The sequence below is a fragment of the Wasmannia auropunctata genome, unplaced genomic scaffold (assembly GCF_000956235.1).
Source record: "Wasmannia auropunctata unplaced genomic scaffold, wasmannia.A_1.0 LD336039.1, whole genome shotgun sequence".
Taxonomy (NCBI): Eukaryota; Metazoa; Arthropoda; class Insecta; order Hymenoptera; family Formicidae; genus Wasmannia; species Wasmannia auropunctata.
The window spans coordinates 539,817-562,288 of record NW_012026851.1 but is presented as its reverse complement, the minus strand read 5'-3'; the positions used below and the strand labels follow the sequence as shown (position 1 = coordinate 562,288).

General features: G+C 37.5%; 1 protein-coding gene across 10 annotated transcripts in view; it reads right to left on the bottom strand.

Moving 5' to 3' along the window:
• Nucleotides 1-2,120: 2,120 nt before the first annotated feature.
• Nucleotides 2,121-22,472, bottom strand: part of LOC105451981 (rap guanine nucleotide exchange factor 2-like) — a 114,517-nt gene continuing 94,165 nt past the window's right edge. For 2 of the 10 annotated variants that reach the window (XM_011692736.1, XM_011692735.1), the window contains 16 exons: nucleotides 21,318-21,419; nucleotides 15,830-16,042; nucleotides 15,406-15,758; nucleotides 14,854-15,315; nucleotides 14,469-14,761; nucleotides 14,086-14,389; nucleotides 13,762-13,993; nucleotides 13,369-13,673; nucleotides 13,062-13,246; nucleotides 12,778-12,989; nucleotides 12,393-12,624; nucleotides 12,011-12,310; nucleotides 11,613-11,930; nucleotides 10,388-10,504; nucleotides 7,771-8,037; nucleotides 3,139-6,430 (listed from right to left, as the gene is read on the bottom strand). In XM_011692736.1, coding sequence (XP_011691038.1) covers nucleotides 6,399-6,430; nucleotides 7,771-8,037; nucleotides 10,388-10,504; nucleotides 11,613-11,930; nucleotides 12,011-12,310; nucleotides 12,393-12,624; nucleotides 12,778-12,989; nucleotides 13,062-13,246; nucleotides 13,369-13,673; nucleotides 13,762-13,993; nucleotides 14,086-14,389; nucleotides 14,469-14,761; nucleotides 14,854-15,315; nucleotides 15,406-15,758; nucleotides 15,830-16,042; nucleotides 21,318-21,419 — 3,927 coding nt within the window. In that variant the 3' untranslated portion in view covers nucleotides 3,139-6,398. The other 8 variants (XM_011692739.1, XM_011692737.1, XR_974651.1 and 5 more) reach the window with 7 other exon arrangements.

The window sequence follows — 22,472 nt, the reverse complement described above, 5'->3', positions numbered from 1 at the left end:
CTCTCTCTCTCTCTCTCTCTTCCTTTATAGTCACGGAAATCGCCAACAGCAAAAGACCAAAGTGCATCCGTTCGAGAACAAGAGATTTCTTCCTGTCAGATCATATACGTGGAGATGAAGAGACGAGGTTTTTATCCTATAAGATACTCCCGAGACTTTCCGTATAGTTCGATCGTACATTTGTACATTGATGTTCGTTTTCAAGAGTCTTTTGTAAGTGATTCGCTCCGGAGCCTCTTCAATAACAGAAGATCGTCTTCAATAACGAGGAAAATGATCTTTGGATGAAGACAGAGATTCTCAATGACGGAAGATTACGAGGACGTTGCAGTGGATGCTGCAGATACCGGACTGGTCGGATAAGAGCTACTTCGTCCTGTCGAATCATTCAAGCAGATTAAGTCGAGATTACGTTTCTACCGAAGGTACCGCTGGGATACTCCGCGAGATGAGATTCGATTATGGCACACCCGCGTCACTCACGGAACATTCAATAATTCCCGGCACAAAGCATGCTTCTACGTGAAGAAGAATAAGTGCGACGTAATGAACGTGCACGCGTGTATGCGCGCCTTTCGTGATATATCTTGCCAATCTCGAAAGGAATCGCGTGTATGTCATGGAGACATGCAGATGTCAGCTGAACGTTTAGCAGTTTCGTGCAAGTTTCCAATGGCCAAAAAGGCACGAGTGCGCAAAACTGACCGTGATATTCAACGTTGATATTTTTTAATGGCAATCGGAATTCTGTTTTCCCGCGCAATTTTCTTTGGTACACTGCTACTTAAGGTGCATTCGAATTAATCGCGCACAATTTCAATTCGTAACACCATGCAACATTCACACATTTTATCCCACTGCAGATATAATAATTCATCCGCACCGCGGCGGGCGGATACCACCTGCGATCTGCGATCTATCCAATCGATCGATCGCCGATCTTTCGCGCGCGACGATGATCGGCTGCACGCATGTCTGCGATCACGCGGAATCACGAAAATCGCGATAGCATCCCCGGCGATCGTAGATCGTGACGGAAAACGCTCGTTCGAACACGGCACGCACGGCGCGACGTCGTCGCCGTTAGATCCCGGATCTCGGAGCCACTCGCGGAGCCGCGCGCGGAATACGATAAACCGAGCGCACACACGGCGCAGGTAAGAGCGGTTTTCGAACAACTACGTGCCGGTCGGAAGGCGGCGCGGCGTTTCTTTCTCCCCTGCATCGTGCATCGGCTCGCCGCCGCAGAGAGAGGGAAATGGCGAAACCATGGTAGGAGGTGGAGGTGCTGCTGCAAAATACGCGGGGGAAGGGATATGAGCGAGGATCTATGATATCCCCGTGGATCGAGATCGGCGCAATGACTATATCGCGGGAAAGGTCTCGAGACGAGAACCACCCTCGGGTGTTTTTATCGGTTTTCCATCAACGTTGCCATCGGCTTCTTACGTGGAATTCTGCCATCTCACTTTAACGGAAATCTGTAAAACTCGATCACTTTAATCATATTTTAATGTTTTCAATAATTATCTCTGTTTATTGAGCACAAAATATACAGTATGAAAGTTCTGAATGGGACATTTGTTTGCTAAAATTGCAACATGGTTTGGAGAGATCTTCCCATATGTGATATAAAAATCTCTATAATAATCTATAATATTATACTCATAAATATTTTTTATACGTTTAGTTCTTTTAATTCAATGAGTTGTCATACGCTAACATAAGTAAAACATTAAAAAGCACGATTGTATTATCCGATCCAAATAATTGGTTTTTCCAATAAAAAGATGTCGGAATTATACATATAAAATACAAATGTTTTTGGAAAAAAAACCATTCAGACAGCATTCACTGAAGTAATTTTACGCGTAGTGAATCAACTAACCCCTGACTGTCAGTTGGTTCCTGTCTAAAGCAACAGGTGCTCGTCAACCACTGCCATGTGGTGGCCGCACGAACATAAGGGAGCGTGCACTTTTCTTGCATTTCAAGTCACAATATTTTTCTCTGGATCGCAAAAAAAATGTCATTTATCTTTTAAATTTTCTCCCTAATGAGAGACATTCCCCCATATGTGTGTCTTGACATAAAGAGGTGGTAAATAAATTCCCCGTCGATTCCTTATCAATCCTTTAATTGCAGTTCATATATTATTTTGCTGGGATTTACATTAATGGGGCTATAACACCTAATGCGCGTAAGTCTACAAATGGTAATCTTAAATATGCACTCAATATAATATATTTTGCCACTTATATAGTGATCGGTAAACTTTTCTCTCCGCCTCTCTACATGTACGGTAGATAGATTATATAAAACATCGTGTCGTACAAAATAGTATAGCAATAGTATATCACCTATCAATTTCGTTTCAACGGATGATCCGCTACGTACAGTACCGATTGCAATCAGTGTTCGTCGCGAAATACTTGCGCTCCACTCTTCGTCGAACGCGCGAGAATTCTGCGAAACGTATTCCCATAACTAGAAGAATTAACGAGCTTCATGGTCCTTTGTATCCCGAAAAGCGCCTGGCGCTCTTCGCTTCCTAACAAATATATACCAAAAGGATAATTCACAAATTCGATGTACTCCTCCTCATCGCTACTGAAAAAAATATCGTAATTTGTTAATAAAAAAATAAAATTCAAAAGTTGAAGATACTCAATTCTACGTACAAAATTATAACATAAGCGTAAAATGATATATAACCATCTCTTCTAATATTAAAAACAAGCAAGTCTAAGGGCCAGATATCTCTGTTAAAAATATTTTCAAATTATAGAAAAACGCAAGATATTTAAAGAATATGAAAGAATCTGAAAAAAATAACTTGAAGATTAGTGTGCTTCTTGAAAATGCAATAATCTTCTTTTAATAGCACCTTTTAAACGTGTCGTCTTTTCGCACTATATCGACAGAGAATAACTTATTTTTAACATATGATGAATTCTCTTCTTTGCCATGCTTCTTCTTTGTTATTTCGCAAAATAGAAATGTGTATACGTGTATACCTTGAAGAAATTTTGTCCCGAAGTATTAGTTTTTGTACCATTGTAAATCGTTAAGCGTGGGAAGTAGATCTCGATGTGCGGGATAGGATCACAACCAACGAACAAAACTGAAAAGACGGGAGACATTGTACTATGATTCAAGTTTTATTAAACAAATTAAATACAAAAGATTTTCTGTTGCTTGTTGTCCGCGTTATATAGACGAATATATCTCGGGGTTATAAATAATTAAAACAACAGAACGAGGCATGGTATAAATAAAATAAAGAGACGGTGAGCGGAAGAAAATGCAGTCCGTCTTAACTTCCATTTCCCGACCAGTAAACATTCTCGCGTGTTCGTATCATATTGGTTCTTGTAAAAAAATCATTTTAAAAAAAGAGCAGGAATTAAAGCGTCCAGGCTTCTTTAATCTGAAAACTAAATTTATGACGCCATCACAAGGTTTATATGGTTTATATGTTTTTACTGGAATATGAAATTGAAATTTCCACCGAGAATTCTGCATTCAAAGTTATATTGCAAATAGTATATATTTCATATACTTTTGTATAAAAATTTCCTGTTTCTTGCAAAAATTTTTTGCGTTTAAAAAAATGATTAGAAACATGTCAGTATCTCAATAAGCAAAAAAGGATACATTTTCGATATCCAGAATTCTCAGATAAAAATTCATCGATTCTTCTCAAAAGTATTTACAAATACACGCGGAATGACATATAGTGCCTGATACGCCTAAAATGCAAAAGATAACGAAAGAAAGAGCAAAGATAGATTTGTCGCATCAGACTTGCAGAAAAGAAAATGATAGTTTTTGACGCTGTCTTATGAAGAACCTTAATTACTGGTAAATACGCTTAAAATTTTTCTTCGAGAATGTTGAATATTAATATTTAAAAGTCGTTAGGATATGTACAAAGAGATATAATATATGAATATGGAGTGTGTGTGTGTGTGTGTGTGTGATTGTGTGTGTAAATATATTGAATTCCTATCCCAAAAGACCGAGCTGGACACTCCCTCTCGATCTTTTGGGATCACTCGACACTACGTCAAAGAGTAACACAGTCTTTGTGGATTTCAAGACAAGTCTTTTAATAAAAGGGAGAAAACAATTAAAAACAGGAAAATATTAATAATGATAACATTTAACAATTCGTTAAACGAGAGCTTCATGCTTCTTTTCTTTCTTTTTTGGGATAATCAGAAAAGGGAAGCATCTATCGATGAGTGTAAACACGGACGAAGTTTGGAATGTAATTAATGGTAGAGATCCAAGCATCCGAAAAAAAGCACTGTGTTGACTCTCGATACTTTCTCTTCTTGTCTTCCTTTCTCACATACACATTCACACTTTTTCGCATTCTCCCTTATATCCTCTCGCGCGTTTTTTCGATTTCCGTAATACTTGGCAATCGCAAAAACGGTGCCTGGGTAATTAGGCCCTCTTTGCTAATGCGTCGATACATATCGTGCACGTGAATTAATTTCTTTATAATACTTGTAAAAGACTCGAGTCTCATGTAAGTAGACAAGAGTGTGTCTGTCCTGTGTGTATGTGTGTGACTTTGTGCTGCGCGCGCGCGCGCGCGTGTATGCGAATGTGTGTGCGTGTGCGTGCATGTGTACGTACACACATTTGTATCTGTGTATGTGTTACCGTCAAAACCCATAATCCGTTAAAACCCGAATTCACTAGTTAAAACTAGAATGGTTGATTAGACGTAAAATCGAAACAGTACAATTATAGATCTCATTTCAATTAAATTTAAAATTAGATTTAACTAGTGAAATCGAATTTTAACAATTATGGGTTTTGACGGTAACATATATATATAATATACATGGATAAATCTACTATAATAAAGCCAACCATTTCTCTCGTACCGACATTGTAAAGTAACGAAAAATTTTATTACTTCTTTTCTGTCTATGTCCTCGAATTCTACAAGATACGATCTGAAAAAGTTTTTTTCATACATTGCAGATTATTATACCCATAGAACTAAACAAATAATTCCGACTATTTTTACTATTCATAAAATAACAAAAAATATATAAATCCGATAATAACATCGATGATAAAGTATCGAACTATAGGTTGAAATTAGAAAAATAATTTATTTGTAAATTAAAATTCGTTATGCGTTCTGTAAAAATAAATGGAGCGAAGTATAGTTTCGTGACGTGTAAACGAGTACGATAAAAAGATATTACGCTGCTGTGAAAAACAATTATCTCGTAGACTTCGAGAAATCCTTTTTCTTTTGTACTTGATTACGTCGTCATTAAAATTCAGCGAAAGCGTAAAAGTACATCAACTTTCCTTATAAAATTTGAATTGTCTGTACCAGAGCCAGATTGGCAATAGAAATCTTTTAAAAGGAAGGCGTTTAAAATGGAATAAATCGTTTCGAATAACGCGTAAACGAAATCTAAAACGATTATGAGACGTTTCCATTTTTTTTTACTGATAAAAAGACGAATCCTTTTAGTTCTTAAACATATAATGCTGGTGAAACTATTGTGTTAAACACAAGAGCTAACCGCACTATTCTAAACAATGAATCTTTGTCTCATCTCTCGTAGTTCCTTTGCTCCTTTTCCCTAAATACTATAATACTACGCTATTTACACCAACTTACCTATTATGGGACACTAAAGATTAACCTACCAAGTATATATTACAGGACACGCCGTCATATTCGTACTTTCTCTGGCGACACGCAGTATATATAACATCTTTGGACTTGGTTTTATTACACATTTATATAGAATATTATGATCATTTTCTCTTCATCTCTCATCTATTTCGCTTCTCGCCATCCCGTGAAATTCCACGAGCACTCAAGAAACGTCTCTTCAGTCTAATAAAAGAAAAGTATTCTCCAACCATCTCTCTCTTTCTCTCTCTCTCTCTCTCATTCTCTCTCTCGCTTACCAACATTTGCCAGTAATTTGTCGCTTTCCACGGTACAAATATTTTAACGCTTGAGATTCTCGGTGATTCCTTCAGGTTCGTCGCGGTGACCCTTGGAAGACAAGCGTTCTGTTTAAATAAGAATAAACGCCTTTTTTCGTAATAAAGTCTAAGTAGGTTCCACCGATACGAAAAATTATCCCACGTCTTAAAAAAAGTGTCATGACATGTTAACAGCCAAAAACCGTCGAATTAGGATGCTACCGTTACACATGCAAAACGACATTCGCCGTTTAACAAGAAAGTTCATGAGCGTCATTGATCTTCCTGTATTCTTTTTTCGCTTAACGGTTCGCGCATAGCATCATTCCGGAAACGATTTCTCCTTTGGCCGTGTAAAAGAAACAGTATGACAGAATTAACTAAACGATAATCGAGACTCGGCGAAACTCGTGGACCACTTAAACCGCCGACACTTGAGCATCTTCGTCATCTGCAACATTTCAAAATGCGTTTTAGTAAATGGCACATTAAACTGCCAAATACAAGAAGTACAAGAGACTCTAATTTGTATCAATATGATTTAGCTTGTGCAGTGTGCAGTGTCAATTTAATAGTATCGGTTCAAATAGGAGCAAAAAGATATTATAAAAATATTGTAATACAATGTTATACATACTGTATTTTAGAATACAGTTATTAATAATAGAAAGATTTCTGGTACAAATTAAAAGATTTTGCGTTAGACGCTCCATGTTCTATATGCTTTTCTTTATCTTTATGCATTAGAGTCTCTAGACTAAGACAATACCTATAATGTTTATGTGGCATTTCGTTCTAAAATGCTAATTGAATTATTTTAAAATATCATCATTTCGAGAAAAAAAAATAATCGATGCAAACAAAAATTAACAAAGAGTAAAACGTGCGACAGGAACAAGCAGCAAATCATGCCTCAGCGTCACGCAAAAAATAAAATAAATCACAAAATTTAATATAATTGTAACATTTGAATGCAAAATTCAATGATGATAGGCAAGCTTATGTATTATGCAATGATCATTAACATAAATATCGACATAATGCAAACAAATAAGATTATACATCACGAAATTATGTGACTATGCTTAATGAGTGCTATATGACGATCACATTGATTAAACACAAACTTTACAAACATGTTATACAGGCATTTTGTTCATTTTACATGTAAATATAGTATTTATTTACACTGTGTATTAATAACCATATAATATTCGTCAATTAACGCTAATATTGTCAATGTGTTTGTAAGTATGTTTAATACTGTATTTAAATTTGTTTATAATTGTGCTCATTATTATATTTAAAATTTCATTTCAATTATGTTGTACATTAAGTTTTTCTTATAAGCAGAAAAGATCATTTCAGAAAAAATAGTTTGCAAACATTTCTAAACTAGCAGTATATCAGAAGAAAAAACAGTGAAGTCTCAAAAATATTATAATATTATACCTGTTTAAATTGAGTATATAAAAATTGAAAATACATAGTACCAAGATAATAGTTCATTTTCGCACGCATGATGAAAAATGTCGAACAAGAAAAATTAATAAAAACGTTGCAAATTAATAAATCGTAAGAGTACAATTTTCACGAAAGCTATTCCACAGTAGTGAGCTGATAGAATGCTTTCGCCGACAAATCAGCACTCCTCGTCGTGCGTGAATGACAACGAGAACGAGAACGAGAACGTAAAAAGCCTCAACGAGCGTAAACCGACTAGATGTGTGTGTATAAGGATAAGTATGAACCGTGTGTGAACGGTAGAACGATTTGGCTAGATAGTAGTACCATCTTCGTGATCGGTGCCCCGATAGGTGACCCCTTCGTGGCTGTTAGCACGACCGAGTCTGTGCAACCTCGCCATCTGCTGCGCGACTTTGTATGCCGGTGGTTGACGGCATTGCGGTGTGCTACTCATGCCGGATCGCATCGACGATGTCATGTTGCCCGTCATGGCACCCATCGTCGTCATTATGGTCGCGGACCCCGCTCCGGGCGGTGGCAACGGGGCTGGCATTCCTAGGCCCATGTTTACTCCTAAGCCCGTAGTAGTACCTGAAAACCCTCGACTCTCTCGATTTCTCTTTCTCTTCGTTCCGCCTTTCCTCGCCTCCTTCTCAACCATCCTCCATCTCGTTGATAAAGCAATTCACTTGTCATTGCGAACGCAGCGTTTGTAAACGAGCGAGAATCTCAGGAGCATCAGGCTAATTTGTTCCCATTTATGTTCATTACACAGAATTCTAATTAACAGATTAGTCACATCAAGAGTTCAAATATTTAAATTATATATTAGATATTAAATGAATTATATTCTTGCTGAAATGAATCACATTAAAAAAATAAATATAAATAAATAGAGTAAAAAGTTATAATTTTATTTTATATATTTGCTTCACTCTCTACGCATTTATTTGCACTTCTTTAACGCTTTCATTGTTATTATCTCTTCTGTCAATATTCAATGTGTCCAACTATATTGATTGTAATTTCCCGGTCATATTTTTCATTCTTTAGAAATAACATAAAAAAGTTACAGTATTCGACTAATCACTGAAAGAGATAAAAGATAGTCGCGCTCGCTTACAGCCAAGACCCGTGAGAGGTACGCGAATTTAATAGAAACCACAAAAGACATTCGTCGCTACCCGCCACACAACCTGACCAACCAAGAAGAAAAAAGCACAGATATACCGTTTTACATTAGTATCCTGAAAAGAACGCTCAATTATCTATAATACTAAGGTACACGCAAATACGTAAATGGAGCAAGCTCGGTGCAACGCATTGCGTTTCTAGGTCACACTAGAAACGAACGCTAGTGCTACATTTGTCGCCAATAGTTTCGTTCGATAATTGATAGTTGCACGCACGTCACGCACCAGAGACCAAACATATCGCTTTTGCTCGAGAAAGGCAATCTTCGTTCAAGTTGCAAAAGCTCAAGCTATGTTAAGACGCTGAAGACCAACAAGAATACTACTTTCTACAATACCATTCGCAACACTTGGACATATTGTTTCGCATGCATGAGCCATACTGTTTGCATCTTCAAAATAATATAATATATTCCGCTTTGAAGCAGCAGAGACAATGAGATTAGCAATGAGTCAATGCAAGATAGTCAGATGAAACAGGCAGACAGTCGCGAACTCACCTTGAGGAGTTGGGGGTTGGTGTTGATGATGATGATGATCATGATAATGTTGGTGGTGGTGATGGTGGTGATGATGATTGTGGTTGTGATTCTGATTGGCAGGAAGCGGAGGTAACACTGCTACCGCGTGAGGAAACGGGGGTGCTCCGCCTCTTATAACAGACCCTGCACCATCCAGAGGCCACATACGACATATTTTTTTACAAAATTTACAAACTTGTGCCGTTACTGGAAACGCGAAGAGATCCTCGATCCTCGACGACGAATCGTCCTTATGCGAGGCAAATGTTTTCGTAAAGGCCGAATGATTATGACGAGTATCGCATGAAATATCGCCTGCGTGATCAAGCGAGTAGTACAACAAGCTGTAAAGCAAATCTTAGAAGCGATGGAACTTTAAGAAGCGATTGAAGCACAGTTGTTATGCTATATATAACGCAGCGCTCGACGACGCGAATATTAATACAACGTAAATATGACACGCAATGTTTAGTAATATTTAATTTTTTATGCGCTCGTATGATATTTACGTTACGGTAATCCGTTTAACTCTTGAAGATACATGGCCATGGGACATACGTTTTTCAGCGTAAAATTTAGCCAACAACACAAATGGCAAATAATTATACAAAACAAGATAATACAACCGAAATTATTTAGTATTCTCGAAAGCAACAAAGCAACATAATTAAAATCATATATCTATTTACTTAAATAATTTATAAACTCAAATCGTCGATTACGAATAATATTCAAGAATTTAAGATATTAGACATTTCGGATATATGATTTAATTCTCAATAACTATAGCATCAAACACGAATATAATATGTCTTATAGGAATCAAAATCTACGCACATCAAAAATTATATAATACACTGGTTTCGAATCTAAATAATGTTAACGGCATTATCGTTCAACACAAAAACGACCGACGCAACACAAAAATAGATAATGCAAAAACTAAAATCAATAAATGAGTAATATAAAAACGAATAATGGATGTGTAAACAACCGTAAAAATATCACACCGTATAAATGTATTCAGCTCTCGTCGGGAGCGCGCGCGCGAGCCAAGAAAAATTCGATTTCCGGTCCGGCGGCACCGAACACCGCGAAAAAAAACTACTATGTTTCTACTACTCTACTACGGTGTATCTCTACGGATCGAGCAAGAGGAACAGCACACGAGCACACTTCGCCATAATTCCGTTCTCTCGTTTCACTCTCGAGTTTTTGATTACGTACCTTGCAGAGCGGAGTGCCGTCTTTGCGGTGGCGGTGGGCTGCCGCCCGCTTCCACGCTGCTCCCGCTGTGGCTGTCCAGCTGAGTGCTATGACCACTGTCACTGCTCGTCACCGAACCTACGCACAGGTTCCCAAGACACTTCTATCACTACACACGTTCTAACCGAGGGATTACGCCCTAACGCGATCGCTAAACGATACCTATAGTCGCAACATATAGTATAGGCGCAACGCTCATTCATCTCATTCGTAATCCGTATCTTTTTGTTCTAGAACTTTTGTTCTAAAACTCTCGTCTCACAGAGAGAGAGAGCCGAGATGCAAGAACCTAATTTAAGCTGATCACTTCGCCACTCCAATTGCACGTCTCTTGCACGTTCCTATCGATATCTCTTTCTTGTCGTCTACAAGCATTTATATCCTATCATTGGCAGAGCGTAATCAACAAAGTATTATATATCTTATGTGCGCGACTGTACGCCGTGTTAAAGTTGTAACCGAGAGTACTTATTAATCCACTATACAAAAAGCTTATATTCATTTAAATATTTAATATAAATAGTTCAATTTAGAATACGGCTATGAAAATTATTTATTTTCAATAACATTTACGAATTAAAATTATTAGAATTTATTGACAATTTTCTAATTCGAGTGCATAAAAATTAAACGCTACCGATCTCATTAAAATATAATTCCGTATGTCCCATGGTATGCGAGCTCCGAATCGAAGCCGCAGTTCGTCAAGTTAGGTTCGGAGGTATTCGTGACGTCTGATCGAAAAGAAAAGCTCGCGCTATAGTAATCGGCGTACAAGATGCGTGTGTAAGTGTTGTGTATATTATGGATCAACTAAATAACATGGAACATTTATGAATTGCGTAAACGGCTGTGCAGCGTGCATAATAATGAGACTCCTTGTTGCGAGACCTGACCAGTGTATGTAACGAGCAATGAAAGTGCGTGATGGTGCTTCGCGAGATGCGTGTCTACTAAATCGTTATTTAATCGATTAACAATCTATCGGTTTATCAATACGATCTAGAAAGTTATAAACGAAAGGCTGTTGAAAAGTACCGTAAAATAAAATAATCTAGAGATCTATTTAAACGGAATAATCCGTTCAAATGTATCTTTAGGAAGAAAAAAAAAAAAAAAACAAACACTGTACTGGACAGCATCTCGCTACAAACCATTTCATAAAGAAAGAAATACTCGTACTCACCGCTTGTTAAGGTTTTTCTCAGCGGCTGAAGATTACTCAAACTAGTTACACTACTGCTCTCCGCACTGAGATCGACAGGTGGTGGTAGGCTGGCAGGAGTATCGCTGTGGGATCGTTCGTGCATCGGCACCCTGCTGCCGGATCCCACTCTTCTAGGTGCACCTGGACTAGGCTCCAAACCGCTCGAATGCAGCGCCAATCCCGGTACAGGTAGCGGAGGTGGACAGTGCTTAGGTTGATATGGTCGTGTCTTATGAGGATCAGACAGAGCCAACATCTTCCTAACTGCTTGCGGTGACGCGGCGCCGAATTTTGTACCTGAAAATCCGTAATAAATACAAATTACAAAGTAAATTCTTCCAGAAAATGTAGTACAGCGCAGCTGTAGATTTAACAACCTTGTATACTTTTCCTGCCTTCACTGGTACTACTCGCACTACTGGTAGTCGATAGAGTAGGCGATGGATGCCTTCTTCCCCGACTGCCACCCAATGGTACCGCAGCTGCAACTGCAACGGCTCCTGCATGTGGCTCGCAATCGACTGAAAGTTGATGCAACCGTTCCTCGTCGGTGATCACTTTCATGTTCGCGAGATAGGCCTTCACTCTTCGGACCATCTGTGCTTCCTCAAACATTTTCTTCGGATTTGGTGTGGCCGTGGATTTTTTTCGTCGTTTCACCGTCGCGGTTTGGCCACCTATAAATCGCAACAATGCAAATGTACAAATTAAAAAAAAAATCAGGAACAGTAAAAAAACAAAACAATATAAGAAACTCACCTTGATTGCCAGTAGTCATTTGGTTCAGAGCTACCATCGCGGAACTTGGTGGTTGCCCGCCCCTTTCTAGCATAGTTATTAAATCATAAGGTGAGGAACACATGTTTGTTAATGTTCTCACTTCCTTCGCAATCATTCTGAGTTTTTCAAAATTCACTAAACCTTCTACTCTTGAATCATTACCAAGATGTATGAAAGTCAAGTCCTTTTTCACGACTGGATAGAAAGGTATCTGAAATAATTATTTAGCTCGTTTAGTAACAATTTAAAGTCAACATAATATAAGTTTAAATTATAGAAATAAATAGTAAACGATAAAAAGTAAAATAGATATACAAAAGTAAATGTCAATGAAAGATAATTTTATTACAAAGGGATAACTCACTATCGGTGGTTGCGTTTGTTCAGACGCCACCAATTGCCGATATTTACTCATATTACGGCTGGGATCCATTAATTCTTGTAGATCGCTGAATAATCTTTGATATTTGGTTGGCAGTTTTTCCCACGAAGCTCTTAATCTCGATACTGAACCATGACCCAAACCGGATACGATCGCGAACATCGAATTGAAATTTTTGCACTCCTTGCATTGACCTACGCAGAAAAATATTGCTGACGTAAGATACGTAAGAGGTAAAATAAAACGAAATGATTCCAAATACTTACGCGCTATTTTAATAAATTGCTTTATAATCTTGCTGCGCCGTACGAGATTATGTTCAGAACAAACTTCTGTCACGACCCAGAACATTTCTCTGTTGACTAGTTCTGCAAACTGACTAAGCATGGGCACACCATACCTACTCTTCAATTCAAACAGATCATCCACATACTCCGTGGACTCGATTTGTCTGTAACAAAATATCCAAAAGTAGGCTTATTATTATAAAACATGTAATCAAGTGCAAGCTGTATACAGATGCAATTTGCAATAGGCGGATTTATACGGATTTTCATGAAATAACTAAATTACCTGAATATACTAAAGTCTTGTAGAGTCAGTTGTATTGCCACTTCTACAGCATTCAATTGCAGAAAATGTACTTGAGACTCTCGAATGAGTTCTGGAGCTTGATCGTCAGCTACTAAAGTTTCGGAAATCCCGTTGGTTTTCAAGTAGTATCGAGAGCTCAATCCGATTCGTTCTGCAAGATTCTGTAACTGATCTGGCAATCTACGCTGCTTGATCATGCCACCTTCACCGACGCTTACTTCCGCCAGAGAGAAATTCGAACTGCTTTCTGTTATGCCAAATTCTTGAAGTGCAAGCATTACCACCTATAACAAATTAATATAATAATTATATAACACATACATAACTCGTGTGTTTCTTATTATATAATTTTAACAGTATAAATTTACTTACCTCATGCGCTGTCGTTTCTTTGTGAATAAGGAGATATTTGCAGGTTTGATCAGCTTTATATACTTTGAGCACATGTTCAGGATAATCATTTGCCCTTAAATCGTCATAACAATAAAGCGACGTAAGATCTGGATTACTCTTTGAATGGTACAGATTGGTAGTAGTTTGCGTAAGTCCTGTTCCCGGTGGTGTGTGTGGCGGCGCGAGAGGATCATCCAAGTGTACACCGTCGCTATTAAAATTTAAAAAATGTATTGTGTCAACAAAGAAATACGTGTAAATGTAATTATTTATGCGACATGCACAATGCTTCAATGCACTCACTTGATCGTATTCTTTGGCAGTATGTTCATTTTCATAAGTGCTTTCTGTAATCGCCGTTTAGGTCCAAGAGTCATAAATCCCTTGTGCTCTTTTTTAGAGTCTTTGCACGGTGACACATTGTTGTCCGGGATCAATAATGGTACTCCACCAATCATGGGATTTAAGGGATTTACAGGTGTCATGGGATCCACGTGCGTTGATAGTCTGGCTCGTGGATCTGATTGCAGCCTCGGTATTTCCGGCTTATTTGTTCTACCTCGAGGTCTCGGAGAATTGTCTGGCATTTGAAGCATTTCTTTGAAAGCTGTAAAATCAAATAATTGGAGTTAAAAAAAGAACATTTTTTGTTATTACTTCTAGTTTATAAATTAAATTAAACTCACCAAGCAAATTAGATTTTACAGTTATACTGAGATGCGTAGAAGCTCTCAAAATATCAAGAGCTTTCGCGTGATTTACATGCTCGAAACTTTGGCCGTTTACTTCTAAGATCTGGTCACCTCTTTTTAAACCGACATCTTCAGCCTTAGATCTCTTGTCAACTTTTGAGATAAATATACCAAAACCTCTCTCAAATCCTCCTAAAATGCTAAAATTTAGGACTTCGTCCCTGTTTGGCCTGGCTAACGTTACGTTCCGCGTTCTCGCCTTCGCCGCACATGCAATATTTAACAATCTGAAATTCCAAGTACAAATAACAGTTATTTTCTTTAATGTGTTTTTAATATAGTTCCTTTGAAAAAATAAAATAGAAAAACAAGAATTTACCTTTGTTGTCCTAACATTTTCTCTCTTTCCAGTCCAGTTTCGAATGCTTCTAAAAATTCCATCATCGCTGGATCAGTCTCGAAATCGGTAAAATGATTATTCACCCATAAGAGCACAACGCGAGCAACGCGATCTCGCACTTGCGCTTGATCAAACCACTCCAACAATTGACTCGCAACTAACAATGGACTATCAATGAACGTTCGATGAGTCAATAAAAAATCTTCCACATAAGTAGGATCTGTAATACTGTTTTCTTCGATGAGCTGTAACATCAAACGCTCTGGAGTTCCCCGAATCACCACGTGACCCCTCCGCGCTGGACCGTCCAAAGCTCCCCGTAATTCAGTCACTAGAATTACCCTTCCATTCTCTTCGTGCCTCCTGGTATTTTCTTCGCCTTGATGTTGAATTCGAAAATAATCTGCTTGCGTGACACAAACAAATTGGCAATCGTCGCACCTGCAGATAGAAAACCGCATTTTTGCTTTCCTATAAATTTCCAGGCATCACGGCCTATACAAAAGTAGGGGAAAAAATCACATTACGAACTTTGTTCTCATAACTCCGCGATGTAACAGCCTCTCCATAGTAGGCAAGATACCAAAGCTATCTCCGAGACCGAGTTGTTCAATATCGCCATTGCTGTGCTCAATCTCAACAGCGCCGTTGATCAGCACGCTCCAACTGTCGAGTTCCTCGCCGTCATTCAAAACCACCATACCGGCACGATCGACCACCGCAAATACCATTACAGCGCACAACGCTCTTCTGACAGCCAAAGTCATGTTTGTGAAAGCTTTCAATTGTTGCGTGAACTCCAAAAGCGTCTCTATGTCGTCTTCTGTTCTCTCAACAGGATCCTTCTCTAAGCATTCTCGTACAGGATCGCGCACCGTTAAACTCTGAAACATAATAAAAATCAGAATCGCATCTAATGCATCTCTCGGGAAGCAAAATGTAACATAATACTTACATCCATGCTCTCTGCCAGATCCTCCTCTTCGTCACTATCAACAATAGACTCCACAAGACCTGACAAATCCACTTCATCAGGATCTGCGTCTAATGAACTTTGTACAGATGTCATGGTGTCGGATCCACTGTATGCTGAACTTGTGTCACTCGAATGACTACTCCTATTTGATTTCTGATACAACTCCGGCCTGCCCGTAAGGCCCTGTGAGAACTATAAAAAAAATTTATCAACTTATTTAATGTTATTTCTAAATTTCTTTAAGATTTATATATATATATAGTTTTTGCTAGATTTTATCATAATCAACAAACTATTTTTACACACATTATATTCTTACAATTAAGAAGAATTTTATATCAAACTTTATAAAATTGTTTCTGTAGATTATGCAGAAAAGAAAGCGAGGACAGCTTACATATATTACGTCAATGTCCTGCGCTTGTCTGTAAAAGATAGAGATCCTGGAGCCATATGTTTTTAGAGCTCAAGGATCTTGAAGAAAAGAGGGTGAGCAATCTCATGTGTTTCAGCCTTGATGTCTGACACTAGGCTGAAACTGCTAACATAACCAGCTCAGAAACCAGCGGAGTGTTAAAAAACTTTTAGCTCCAGGTAACGTTAGAGTTTTTTGTAGGCCCACTTTCTTTTCAATATTACTACTACTACTTGTAAAATTGTTTAATACATTTTCTCTTATATTTTTTCAATACTAAATATTACATGTTTATTACACAAAAATGTATAAATCAATATAACAATTTGTTTGATACAAGATATGACATATCCAAAGAAGTTGCCATAAGATATAAATTCTAATCTCTGTGATTGTATCATAGGAAACGTTACACAGATATATAATATTTATAATATTACATTCGAGAAATTTTTATGATTAAAATTATAAATAAAGAGAAATGATAAACAAAATTTAGAAACCATAATATTGATAAGGAGTTCATCTTTCATTTACACAAGCAATCATTTAGATAAGTTATATAAATTATAAAAATACATTGATGTATTTTTTATAATTTATATAACATAATAATAATAAAAATGTAATATATGTGATATGACTCTTCTAGATCATCAATCTAACGACTGTGTTAACAATAACAATGCGCAGTTCAAGAACTATTCAAAACGATAATACGCCGAGGAAGATCTACAAAAAAATGATTTGCAATGTTGTTCCCGGGCACTAGAGATAACCTACACCTGCATAGCTCTAGGCGCGAAACAAAAACCTCTCGACGACGATGCCGTTCGCTCGCTAGCAGCGCAAAGTAGGAAATACCAGGAATGGGCGTGATTGGGACAGGCTCTAGTTCGCGGTTAGGTTAGGTCACAGCGACATGACATCACGCACGCACGCATGTACATATGTACATACGCGGCGGACCGTGCATCAAGGCGCGGGTGTACATACTTTTTGTCCATATACATATTCGTCATCCAAACAAAACGCCCAAGACAACTGTTGTCATGTCATCGCGAGGGGCGACCGCGGAGCGTACACCTCGCGCTCTCCGAGAACCCGCTTTCGCGAGCTCGCGCGAGAGAGGGAGACGGAGAGAAAGAGAGCCAAGGCCATTTTGAGCATATCTCCGAGAGAGCAGAGGCACACTCACTTGATACACGCCGAACGCGTCCATCGCGTCAGGCGGAATTCACGATCTTCCGCTGTTGTTTGCGTCTTCCTCCTTGGCGGAGACAATCACGGAGACAGATCCGACGAATCGTCCGTGATAACGGAACGCGTCCGCATTTTCCTTACGCGCCCCTTGTCCGCCTCGTCCGATTGTTTTTCTCTCACTGGCGTGCCGCAACGCGCGCGTGGAAGCGGACGCGAACTCGCAACGCGTCTCAGCAGCGTGACCCTCTTTGTACGGCTTGGCACGAAACTCGTGATGCGTCCAACTGTCCGTCAGTCTGTCTGTTCAGTTGTCGTCGCCGTCGGCCGTCGTCGCGACCGGTCGTCAGCTTAGCGGACATAGGACTATATCTCGTCTCGCGCCCCGCCGCCACCCGCACCTCACCGCGTCCACACCGCGCCGTGTCGTGCCTTTGGCATTCTCTCGGATCAGAGCGTAGTCACGTGACTCGCCTCGTCGCGCCGCGCACCGCTGTGAGCGGTTCTTCAGGTCCGTGTCAACGGAGGGGGCATACCATGTCGACCGCCAGGCGAGAGGGGGATGCCAGGCCACCTGTAGCTTCCACGCACGATTCCTTTTTTTTTTTTTTTTTTTTTAAGAATTTGATATATGAATCTCTTAATCGTTTTGTCCATGAATATGTCCGTGAATCTAATTACAAACGCAATCGAGGTTGCAAAATTAAACCTGATTTCTTGACGATCCGATAAAACATCAAATTGACACTAGAACTTTATGTTTATAAGATACAGAAAAGATTCAGACAGAATTATATTTACTTTTCCATATATAATTATGTGGAAATTTAGTATATGAAATGATTTTTCGTAATACTTATATAAAATCTATGCTCATGTATGGTTTTAATAGAAGTTTAAAATGTGCGAAAAATAAAAATAAATCTCATTATACAGAATTATTGAATTAATTCATAAAATAAAAAGGAAACTAAAGTTAGAATCACATAAAACGAAATTAATATGGATATATTAAAAATTGTTTACCGACTGGAAATTCAATTAAATTTTGGTTCTCACATGAGGTTGCAACCATGGCTAAATGTTTAATAAAATTTCATTATCCATATTGCATGGGGATTAAATTAAATTTTGTGTTACACTGAATATACACACATATCTTTAGTTAGTATATCCAGTATCAGTATTCGTAATTTCGCAGCTCATAAACGCGGCACGGATTTGCATCTTTATAATCTCAATATTTGCAGGCAGGCTATGCTGCCGTTATATGAAGACGCATCCCACCTTGTTAACATAATATATAAAACCATTGTTATAGAGCTCATTCTCATTACAACAGTTGCGGTAAGGCAAAACAAATAGAATTTCAAACGAAAAAAAATTAAAAACGGGGTGAAAATAACATACATAATAATAATGCAAATAATTTATTAATGTCTATAATCGCGGGCATATAACTATATGCTAGGAGAAAAGGGTAATTGAGTGTAATTTGCGTACAACGGGGAAGAGAATTTAAATAATGGTAATCATCAGAGTCGTGGGAGGTTACTTGATGGGATTTGGAAACGATTTGACGATGAATGATTATGAATAATTATAAGTATTTAACACGGAAGAAAAATAAAGGTTATAATATCTTTTAGATAAAAATTCTTTCCTACGTTTGAATTTTTTAAATTTACATATGTTCATCGTAACAAACTAATGCAAAATAACTTGTTTTTTTATTAAATATCTAACGGAATTACTTGGCTATACGTTTTATACGTTTTATATATTGAAAATAAAACTGTAATTAACAAAACTCTAATTTTGAATCACGCTGATATTAAGAATAGCGTTCGAAAAAAGTGGAAACTAAAAGATACTTAATTAACTTTACTTATAATTACTATGAATTTTCAATTAACTCTTTCAGATTTAGTGATACATATGCAAAATCAGAATCTTTAAAAATATATATTTTTGAAAAATATTAAACTATTCAGTTCAATCAAAGCTTGTTTTATAGGAAATTGTCTAAATTTTAACTTAAAAATATGATAAATCAATCATAAGATTACAAATTTATTTACGTAAAAAGATCGGAAAATCCTCGGACTAGCACAAAAATTTACATCTTTTTTACTCAAAATTGTTATTTCTGGCTTCTTTGATGTCATTTTATGTAATAGCCAAATTTCAACAACGGATTTGTATTCAGCAGGCAAAAATAGATCGAAAATAACTATTCATACTTGTAAAATGTTGAACAGTGTAACCATGGAAGATTCTCTCTCTCTCGCTCTCTCTCTCTCTCTCTCACTCACTCTCTCTCTCCTTATTACAATTTTATTTTATTATATAATAATTACATTATTATATTTATAGACAGTATTTTATTTCTTTGATCCGCCGTTTTGAATGTTTATGTTTTGATCTCATCTTGTATTCAGCAATCCTCCAAACTTTTAAAAATAACAAAACAATATGTCCCATTTCTCGAAAAAAAATCAAACTTGAAAGGGTTAATAATAATAATAAAAAGATATGACAAAAATAACAGATTAAAAATACAACAACGCTTGATACGTAATGCAGCCTTCGATTTGCATACCCACGCGAATGTCAGCGGCCGACGTAACGTCATAAGAATATTGCAAAACACGCTCGAGAAGCTGATCGAAAAAGAACGCACCGATGCTCCCGCGATTAATATTCATCAGCCTTCGCGATTAGTTAATCGCCATGCGGAACAATAAGCAAACAATGACGTAAATTGACGCTGATAACGACACCTGAATTGATCTTAAGAGGCCTCTCCATAGAAAGTCACTGTTGAGCGATCGTGTGAAATGTGCTTAAGGAGTCGACGGACGGTCGATCGAGCAAAGAAGCGAGAGAGAAAGAGAGGAAAATGAAACGAGAGAGGGAGAGATGGAGAAAAAGAGAGAAAGAGATGAGATAGGTGGATAAGGACAGAGAAACGCCGCTGCTGGTCCGCTCAAAGCATCTATCCAGCAACGGATAGTAACCGCTCAAAGGCCACTGTCCGACCCGACGGATGATTTATACGACCCGTTATGTCGTTCGTGCCCGTGTATCTCACTTTTCCTTTTGTACCGCGCCACACACTACTTTCCAAATTACTTCTCCCATTCAACTTCTTGCCCGCCGGAAGGATGGCGATGCAGGTACTCTGCACACGTTTCGATACCAAACCGGCGAAATACTGATTATCAAAATTATTCGTGAACATCTCGTAGATTATTTATATATATAAATGGAGGTATCATCGTTGTATCATCGTTGTATCATATGGCATTGTCGATAAAGTTAATTGTAAAGTTAAGTGTATATTTCTCAGTCAGAAAAATTGGGACTATGCGTCGTGATAAAGGCAGAGTCAGAAAGTAAAAAAAAAACTTTCTCAAATCTTCTTATTACAAATGTTTTACGCATATTTCTTTTATAGATAATTGCTATCTTATTAATCGTATAGCTATTACTCAAATAATTTTTAACGTATGTCCTGTAACGATTATACTGGAACGAAGATAACCCAGATAGAAACAAGAAAATGGAATATTTTCGTCAAGATTTAGAAAATAGGAGCCAAGAAAATAGATGGAATAAAAGAGAAGCTATACGCAATCGTGAATGCCTGAGAAGAATGATTTATGTGAAACCAACGAGGTTTTTTTGAAGAAGAATGCCTAAGGGTTTCTTCGTTTTCGATTTTCGCAAGATCATAACAACATTTACTAGACATTATTTATTCAGACAAGTAAGAGAAAAAACATTCAAATGCAAATAATCACAGTTATATGATTGCTATAAATAAATAAAAAATAGAGAGATATTTACCGTGTCATCGAAAACCAGGTTGACTTGACGGTGGTCAGTTATGGGATGAGGATGCGGTGGTCGATGCATCCTCCCTCCGCTATGAACTTCCGGGTAGTCAATCTGCAAAAGGCAATTTATAATAAGTTAATAAGTGAACTATAAATAAATTATACAAATACAGCACGTACAATCTACTGATTTTCAGTAAGTGATTATATAGCTAAACCATAAATTAAAATTACATTAAAGAATAATTCACTTGAAGTTAATTAAACAAGTTTTAGATATCCATTTTTTTGTTCCCGACATTCGTCATAATGTCTTCATTTCTCTAATTATTCACTAAGAATTAATATTTTTGTTAAAAAGAGCTCCCTCGCAAGTTAATTAGGAAGAAGCTTTAAACCGAAATAGCGACATTTTATCAGAAAATAATAATAGATATTCTATTATTCCTTGCGAATATAACGAATATCGGTCAATCCCAGGATAATCGATACTGCGTTTATTATATCTCATATGTCAATCTTATGTTGATTATTACTTTTAATCCAGATCATAGTATACGTATACAACTGCACAGAATATATGATAAAGAATAAATCGCGATTTATACAAAGATAATAAATAAGTTCTACGCAATATGATGCACCTAATACTATCTCTTCCTACGGACACCCAGCGCTCGCTGATAATCTAATTTGCGGATGCTTATAATTGTGAATGTTGCAGAGCTTCTACGCTCACTTCATGCAACACATTATATAGACTGATATTTATCAAATTTCTAAAAAAAAGAAAACTAATAATTATATTAATTCTAATAATAGATTTTGCAAGTTTGTTATGAGAAAGCTGCTGCTAAGTATTAATTGAATATTAAAATATCCGATTATCAAAAAATTGCCACTTGAAACATTTAATTATTAGCCGCATATTATGGCAGTGTTAGCTGCTTTTTACCCTTCACGACAGTCTCTTTTTCGGCTAACAGACAACAGCATTCGTTGCTAAACAGCAACGAAAAAAAAAAGGATGAAAGAGACAATGAGACGAGTGCACTTCAGGCCGGAACTCGTAGGCCGGACTTCCGGTAGATATGCTGGTTATACGTTCCATTCACGGAACCGCTCCCTCGTGACTCGATTGTTACAACGAATGTTTAGCCAATTT